Source organism: Lissotriton vulgaris, chromosome 3_1, assembly GCF_964263255.1.
Source record: "Lissotriton vulgaris chromosome 3_1, aLisVul1.2, whole genome shotgun sequence".
In the NCBI taxonomy this organism is placed as follows: Eukaryota; Metazoa; Chordata; class Amphibia; order Caudata; family Salamandridae; genus Lissotriton; species Lissotriton vulgaris.
In genome coordinates, this window is record NC_141689.1 from 415,218,924 (window position 1) to 415,227,811 (window position 8,888).

General features: G+C 41.5%; 1 protein-coding gene across 1 annotated transcript; it reads left to right on the forward strand.

Moving 5' to 3' along the window:
* Positions 1 to 627: 627 nt before the first annotated feature.
* HSPB3 (heat shock protein family B (small) member 3) lies at positions 628 to 2,312 on the forward strand. The gene has a single exon (XM_086962943.1). It carries the CDS (start codon positions 695 to 697, stop codon positions 1,142 to 1,144), a length of 450 nt encoding a protein of 149 aa, XP_086819069.1. The 5' UTR covers positions 628 to 694; the 3' UTR covers positions 1,145 to 2,312.
* The last annotated feature ends 6,576 nt before the right edge of the window (positions 2,313 to 8,888 follow it).

Consider the following 8,888-nt stretch of genomic DNA (forward strand, 5'->3'; position numbering starts at 1 on the left):
CCTTCAATAAGTTACTCTCCACTTAAATTCGAGAACTTACCTGTCCTAAATACCTCCGCTTGTTACGACTGAAGGGCCTTTCTCCGGTTATGTCACACATAGTGAACTCATGAGACATTCCAGCTCTATTGCAAGACCTTATTGCCCTCACTTCTGATTATCACCAGGTTCTGCAGAGAGGGGGAGTTGTTATTGTTTCTCCTTTTGTTTTGTATTTCGTTGCAGCATGGAGCTCTGTGTACTTCAGTCAACTATGTGTATTGATGCTATGTTTTCCGTGTCTGAAATTCTCTCAATAAAAAGATTTAAACCATAAATAACAACAAGAATAACTGCTGAGGAAAAGCACTGCAATGAACAAATATGGAGTGCATGAGGACTGTAGATCGCTACAACATGTTCACATGGATTTGTAAATGGATCCAGATTCAGGGTAGCAACGCGGTGTGCTCCCAGTCCAGGGAGCCTTATATTGTGTTCTATGTATAGATCTTGTTTAATATGTTCATAAATAGCTACGGGGACGTATTGTGGTCGGAATCTAACTAAAAGTAGCTCAGGGCTAAGCTGGTATTGAAACAAAAGCCTGACCCGACAGCTGGAGTGATGCAGAAGCGAAGAGCCCGAGGGAGGCTCCGCTGGAGACGATCTTTACTGTGGGACAGAAGTCATCAGAGCTCGCAGCATTTTGGAAATGGAGGGCTCGACGGTACGACACTGGGTGGAATCACCAGCACGCTACTGCTACGTCTTCGCCATCAGAAACCCGGAAGAGCACAGATTGGATCACTCACTGTTTGCCCTGCCAGGCCCTGCTGCAGGCAACGGAGGAAAGCAACAGCAGTCAGTCGAGGCAGTGACAGTCGCATCGGAACTCGAGAAGGCTGGCCCAGGAGAGGGACAGTCGCACTTTCACATCCTTCTGGACGTGCTGCAGTTTCGCCCTGAAGACATTTTGATTCAGATTTACGAAGGCTGGCTCATCGTCAAGGCCCAACATGGCCGCCGCACGGACGAGCACGGGTTTATTTCCAGGCGTTTCACGCGCACATACAAGCTGCCTGCTGGGGTTCGAACGAGGGATCTGTCCGCGGTCCTGTGCCACGACGGCATTCTGTGTGTGGAGCTCAAGAAACGCATCTAGCGCCTGCTGCTGTTCACCCGAGATTCCTAAACATCCGGAGTGCATGTAACGTCATATAATGTGGGATTTGTGGTGCAATATTCACTCGAGTCTGCACGGTGGCTTTACAGAAGCAGTGGAGAAAATATATTAGCTTGCATATCTTTGTAACTTAAGTTATACTTTTGAATTTGACTTTTGGTGAAATGCAATACGGGTATTTCTAACATTTAAAGACAATATTACACTGCTTCAACAGTAATCTGAACTCATAAATAAATGAGGACAACCATAATGTTGAATTAAATAACAAATGCATATGTGTAAGATTTATGAGCTCAGTGGTACACAGTAGTACTGGGGGCCTGTCTGTGCCATCTGCGCAAACCAAGATTCGGAATATAATTTAAAGTTCATCCCAACTAATAAACCAGTGTCTCAGAAGGATTTTGCGGGGTATATAGTGCCAGAAGTTACTTCTTTTGTGCTGTTAGTGATGAAAAAGCAAAAAGATTGAATTTCTAGGTTGACATTTGCTCTAACTCTTTTCTTTACAGTGTAAACATAATGTAATTTGTGACTTTCGTGTGAATTTTCATGGTATTTGCCACATATATGTGTACTACTCTCAACTATGGTCTTGTTTGACTCACTAATATATATACATTGTACTTGAAACACAAGTGTATAGTCGTCCCAACACAGTTTGTAAATGACAGTTAATTGATTCCCCTTAGAAGTATCTTAGTTTAGTCAGACGAGAAGATGCTTTCTGTAATGGAGCACCAACATCCTTGCAAGGCAGTGCTAGTAGTTTGAAGGCTGTGGATGAATATTCCATGTGCCGGATTACATTCTCCATAGTAGATTGCATCAGTTTTTGAAGTCATGTTTCAGTTGCATTACTTTACCCTTCACAGCCCCTACTGCACTTCAACATGCTAATCCTGCCTCCGTGGAATTAATATTTTTAAGGAACAATCAGAAACATTCAATAAGGGGTTGGTGGTTTTTCATATCTAGAGGAGAAAGTATCCAGAATAAGATTAAGATGGACTGTTGATGACATGAAAATACACCTGAAATTTTTAAATCTGTACATCTTTTGAATTTAAAACAAATAAAGATATGGTACCAAGTCAATGTTTTGTATGTAAGATAGTTCAAGAGGTTAAAGTGTGTGTATATGTGTACATTTGCACAAGCCACTTGGTCCACTCAACTTTTCAGTCTGTTGTTGTTGCTAAGTTGAGTACCATTCCGTTGAGTAATAATTACATAGGTTCTTTACAGCACAATGAAAGTAGAGAATCTGTGATTTCAAAGTTACATTAAAAGACATATTTTTCTGGTGGTGAATCCTAATAATCAAAATGTTCTAAAAAGGAAATTCAAGGATAGTGGCATTCTTAAACCATAATGTGGAATTAAATGAAAACATAACAATACACAATATTTGCAAAACATTTACTGCACGTTGCTACTTTTGCATGCTTATGAATTGTTAACATGCCTGTAAATTCAGTTTTCCTGCTTGCTGAGACTTGAAAATACTCCCCCCAGCCCTAGTGTCAAACTGGCTTCTAAGGCAATCAGGCAGTGTCCTGTGAGCTGGCCTGACAGGCCAGTGTGTGGGCGGTTTTTAAGTTTCGCAGACCTGCGTTGCAGCGCGCATGCACGGCTCGCTCTGCGAGGCTTTTTGTAATCGGGATATTTCAGAAGTGGAGTTGAAGCACCGCCCATCATTTTGATTGGCTGGCGTCACCGTTTATGCTAAACGCTGGCTTGTGATTCAGAATGAGGCTTTTAGTTACCGCCCTGTCTCCTTCTCAGACGGCCCATCCAGACTGGATGTTTTACCTGCAGCGTTATACATTCTCCTTTAACTAATGGGTAAGCACTATTTTTTAAAAATCCCGTAATGGCGACAGCTTGTTTCAGTCACCTTTGGCAAGGGCGGCCGCTTGTTTATATTTGCATCGCGCTTTCACTTAAAATGAAATCGTGATCTAAATATAAACAAACGGCTATTTGCCTAATGGCGACAGCTTGTTTAAAATGTCAATGATTTTTTAAAATGGACATTTATGTTGAGCGCGGTGTGCTTTTCTTTTGTTCATTGTTTTCACGATAGCGTGCACAAAGCGCTAAATATGTAAAGTGGTGGCTGCGCCTTTGTTTTAAACTGTACAAACATTGATTTAATGCTCTTTAACAGCACGGCATACAGCGCTTTTACTTTCATTGTATCAGACGTGCTCTGTGCGGCATACAGCGCTTTTACTTTAATTGTATTGAACGCGCTCTGTGCGCGCTGATACTGCTGTGTCCCCAGACTCACATGACACCCCCTGGCCCCACCGCCGCTACTCAGAAGCAGCGGTGCCACCGGTCTGATATTCTTCACCTTTAATACAGGAAGACCACTGCAACCCACAGGCGGGTGTTTACCTATAAGCAGAGGTAGAACCGAATTATCGGCCAGCTTTCACAATAGGCATTTTTGTAAGGTCCAATCAATCAGTGTTTCTTTGTGACCATGAGTGACCTCAGTATATTACGCCTATGAAAGCACAATGACGTGTTCAAGCCCTTGTATATAGGAAAACTAGATATCCGCACCGGATGACATCTGAGATGAGTTGTTGCCTAGGAGGCAGGGAGTGCATGCGCTCTGTACAGAATCTCCTCTGCGCTGTTTACGAATCTTTGAAATACTTGGCATAAACCTTTACAGTGCCTAATACGATTTATTCAAATTGAAGTCCCGTTTGTTGTTGCAGTACTACCAGGGTATGATTAGAGGATTCTAAGACCTGGTCCCTTCACTTCTTTTTGGCTCTTCGTCCACCATCTTTAAAGTGTCCATTATGGCCTCCTGTGTTGACAGTGAGCACATCGTGAAAGAAAATGCAGCAGAATTACAGCATAATTAACTTATCTTTGTTGATCTGTCTTACCAAATATCTAATTAACTTATTTAAGTGGTGAGAAAATTAAACTTCACCTCTACGTTTCTACAGTTGTAGTGTTATTTTTTAATTTTAAAAGTTTATTTTTCTAATTGCGCTGCATTGTTTACTTGTCATGCAGATTCAGATATAACTGTCAATTTGTTTTTCTGACTTCATGGTAATGGACCTTTTACATCCGCCGACTAGACGTGCAGTGCAGGATAATGGAGTTATATTTGTTAATAGGACGCAAATGAAAACAAGCATTTGCAATGCAACAGGTCTCGAGAGTTTGAGCTATTCGCATTGTAAATGACAAGGCTTGTTGTTTTTCAAAACGGCTAAATAAAAGGCATTGTCATTTACAATGCCAATAGCTTAAACTCCTGCAAATGCGAGACCTATTGCATTGCAAATGCTTGTAGCTTTTTGTCAGCCTTCTTTATAGTCTGTTGGGCTGGTTTTTACTGTTGATTTTCCTTGAAATCAAAGGTCAAAGTGGGCGGAATCGGAGGGTCACAGTGTGCGCATACTTTTTTGATTTATGAAAAAAGTCCCCCTACTTTTTATAAAAAGACAACCGACCCGCGACGGTTACTTCTGATAGTTTAAATGCTTCAGCTGAAGTGTCATCAATGAGTGTCCTGTGCTGTGTAAACAGAAGCCAAGCAGACAGCTAAACAAGCCTTCCAGCCAGGCTGCCTGCTTGCTTGAAACAAATGCAAATGTTTGCTACAAGTTAATATACAAATATAAAAGATAATCTGCAAATGTAAGGAATGAATCACTTGAAGCTTTGTGATGACAAAGATGTATTCTTTTTTATAATCTACTATGGTGCATTTTCAACTGAGTAATAACTTTTTAAAATGCATTTTTCATTTAAGCTGCATGTTATTCTATATGTAGCTACCTGACGTGAAAGAGCAAAAAAAAGTACAGAATATTTAGTTTTTTTAGCCACACCTTTGACCCCACCCCTGCGCTCACTGACCCCTCCCTTGCCCCATTGCACGCAGTATCTCAGTTCCCATACTTTTTTATGCACTCTAACCTCTGATTGATATTAAACAAACATTAACTGCAGCAAACTCAAATCTCTGCAGTCTTCCATACTTTGCTAAACACTTCCAAACTGCCCCTATTTACAAACATTGGTCAGTCTTGTAGCTATCCAATTCACTAATTGGGGCCACCTTTTTAGGTCTCGCCTAGGCAGCGAATGCGGTGTCTTGTTGAGAGATGCTGTATACAGTATAGTGAGGGAGGCTCTGCCTCCGTTTTCTGATTTGTTCTTCAGTTTTTTTTTATCTGCTTCTTGCTATTTGTTAAGCAAGTGTTACGTCCCTCCTTTTTTTCCTCTTGGGCACACCTCTGGCTATTGGCCCCTTTACATGGGATTCTTGCACTCGTTTCGTGTCTTTTTTTTGTTCGTAGATCTCTTTTTTTGGGGGGACTTGAAGGGAAGCTTGTTTTACTTTCGCTCGAGGCAATGTTTTTGTTTCAGCTACAGCTCCCTGCCATTTTACTTTTATCACGCGATCATTGAAGTTTGACAGACGCTGGTTTCAACGCGCAATCATTGAAGTTTGACAAAAGCTGGTTTCATCGCACGATCATTGAAGTTTGACAAAAGCTGGTTTCATTGCGCGATCATTGAAGTTTAACACTGAGCAGCATCGGCTTGTGCTTATTAAGCCTAGTGTCTCCCGGAGTGTTTACTCGTCCCGGTAAACCACGCGATCAGAGGTAAGTGCAAATGCTGATGTTGTTTGCATTACAAACACTTAGCACTAGTGGAATTTACTGTTTGCCTTAGGTATAAAGATAGATGTCTTTACCCATGGAACTTTACCCAAAGCTGGTTTTATCGCACGATAAGTGCAAATGTTGCTGTTCTTTGCATTATGGACACTCAGCAGCAGCGGATTCTGCTAATTAAGCTTATTGTCTCCCTGAGTGTTTACCCGTCCTGGACAGTCGCTGGCATTGCATCCTATTTTCTGACCGGCTCACAGACACTTTGCTGCAGCGTCTACCGCTTACTACTGCTATTGTTTCGTTGAGCCTGTACTCATCTATGCCAGTTGCCATCATTGCATCCTTCTCACTGACCGCCTCACTACTACTCCCTGCTAACGTATTTATTGTTGACCGCTATATGTCTCTATTTTTTAAGCACCGCACAAACACTTTGCAGCCCGATTTGTGCTGCTGCACACAGTGTATATTATATTTAGTTTACTGGTGCTTGGGTTTACATAGCGCTATATATAGCTCCATGCAGCACCTTCACAGCGCTTTGTCAAAAGGTTTCATACTCTACACTCCCCTGACTCCTGAATGCTCAGTGTAGTGGGTATTCCCGCAGTCTCTCTTTTGTGTGTTATTTTATTTATTGTTTTATATAGCACCAGCTTCACCAAAAACGGCTTCAGAGCGCTATACATGGGTAAGCGAGAACTCACCAGGCTCGGGCACATATGCCAAACTAACCAAATTTAATCAGGAGATTTCTGTTTTCTTTTTTTTTTAACCCAACAATAGCTTTATTTTACTATCCTCTCGCCTACAACTGCCTCTGCTTAAATGTAAAGAAATGGGAAAAATACTTTACCAATAAATACAGCTCGGATAGGGGGGGGGGAAGCCATTGGAAAACCTGCTGGCTTTGCCAATACTTGTTTTTTTAATTAACAGCTGATTACTATGTTTCCATATTTTTTTTAATTACACTTTTCAATACTGTTGTTTTTTAAGCAGGCGGGTTATGCTTATAAAGTGCATAATGTTTCAGACTTTAATCCTCCAAAGCATCCCAGGTACACAGACACATAGTGTAATTGACATTAACATTTATTTAGGTGTTATGTTGTTTTTCAGGCAAGTGTTTAATATTATATAAGTACGAAATGTTTAAGCTCCTTCCTACAGTGTGCTTCCTACATACATAAACACAGTTTTTTTTTTTTGCTATCTTGGTGTCTGGTTTAACGTCTGTTTCATTGTAGCCACAGTCAAGGAGTTCTATGGTCTTCTTTTAATTATATGCTTTTGTAGTACAAACAAACACATAATTGCAAACGTGCTGCTTGGCTTGGTGTTAAAGCCGCAGCCCAGTCATTCACAGGTCTTCTTCACATTGTGTGCTTAACAAACAGAACAGAACAAAACAAAAACCTTCAAAGTAGCTGCGTAGCCATGTCCGGCTTCTTGGAGCAGCAGCTAAGTACTTCACACCTTTCGAAAACAGCATGCATATGTTCAAAAGGCTGTATTGTTTCTGTTGGTTAAATGGTTTCCATTTTCACTGTCTCTATTGCTAGGAGAATTATCCCTCCTCGTCCAACGAACCAATTAATGCCAAGCTCATAATGTTAATAAACTAAACCATTTTTCAGCCTCTGCTAATTGTATGCTTGCCAAGTACAATTGCAACTACTTTTTGAACTGCTGCTTAGTTTGGGTCCGGTTTGCATACATACATATAATTTTGTTGCATGTGGTGTTTGCAGTAGGGGGCCCCGGAAGAGGGGGTCTGGGCGGGTTGTTTGGAAGTGGAATAGAGCCAGAGGCCACCAAATCCCTGCCAGGGGCCGCCACACAAATATGTATCCATCCTCAGAGGATTATTATATTAAGGATATATATTGATGTGGTGGCCCCTGGGGTTTGGTGGTCCTGTGCAGGTGCACAGCTTGCACATGTCTAAGGCCGGCCCTGGTGTTTGTATTCTTATTAAAAATTACACTTCGCATGGGTACTTTTTCGTGTGCTATCCCTTGAGATAATACATAGAAACGCCGTACTCATATGGCCTAAGTTTGTTTTTGTCGATGCCTCTGTTTGCCTTTCCTTTTACACATTTTTTTAGATTAACAACAGCTTACTGTTTTAAATTTTTTTTACATTAGATTGTACTATATGTTTTTAGGTCAAGCGCGTCGTGTTAAAAAGGCATGTTAATAAAGTGCAAAAAGTTTACTTTATCATACACACTCAGTGTTGTATAAGGACATAAATAGCAGTGCTATCTCTAAAAATACACATACAATAATGTATAAGAACAAAGCTAGCAGCTTTATTTGTAAAAATACATACATAGTGATATGCAAGGAAACAAACAGCAGCGCTGTCTCTCAATATACCACAAGTGATGTGCGAGGTTTAAAATAGCAGCACTAATACTTAAAATACGTGCTATCACTCATGATACCACATACACATATAGGACCTCATTTATGAGGCTGTGCGTCACTTTTACGCCGCTGGTGCGTCACTTTTGTGACGCACTAGTGGCGTAAAAAATGTGCCTTGTTGCGCCATATTTACAAAGTGACGTATCTAGGTAGATGCGTCACTTTGTAAACCCCGGCACCACATTATACCCGCACCAGGTATAATGTATGCAAGGGGGGCGTATTGACGTAAGGAAGGGTCGTAGAAGTGACACAGTGAAATCTATGAGATTTCACTGCGTCACTTTTAGGACGCCGTTGCGTCAAAATCTTGCGCCTGCCTCACAGCAGGCGTAAGACTGACGCAGGCCCTTTCACATGGGGCTTGCCCCATGTTAAAGGACGCATTGCTGGAGTTGCGTCACTTTTGTGACACACTCCAGCAATGCGTCACTTTTGCGCTTACAGATACGTCAGAAATACTGACGTATCTGTAACTCCTTGCGACATGATGCGTCATACATTAAATATGACGCATCAGGAATGTCGCAAGGAGTGTGCACTGAGAGTCATCCGCGACCAGGGAGGAACTGCTCTGTTAGTTCTCCTGGACCTGTCAGCTGCTTTCGACAC

Bases quoted from the DNA above. Each gene is read 5' to 3' on its own strand.
- HSPB3 (XM_086962943.1), top strand. From the start codon at position 695: ATGGAGGGCTCGACGGTACGACACTGGGTGGAATCACCAGCACGCTAC.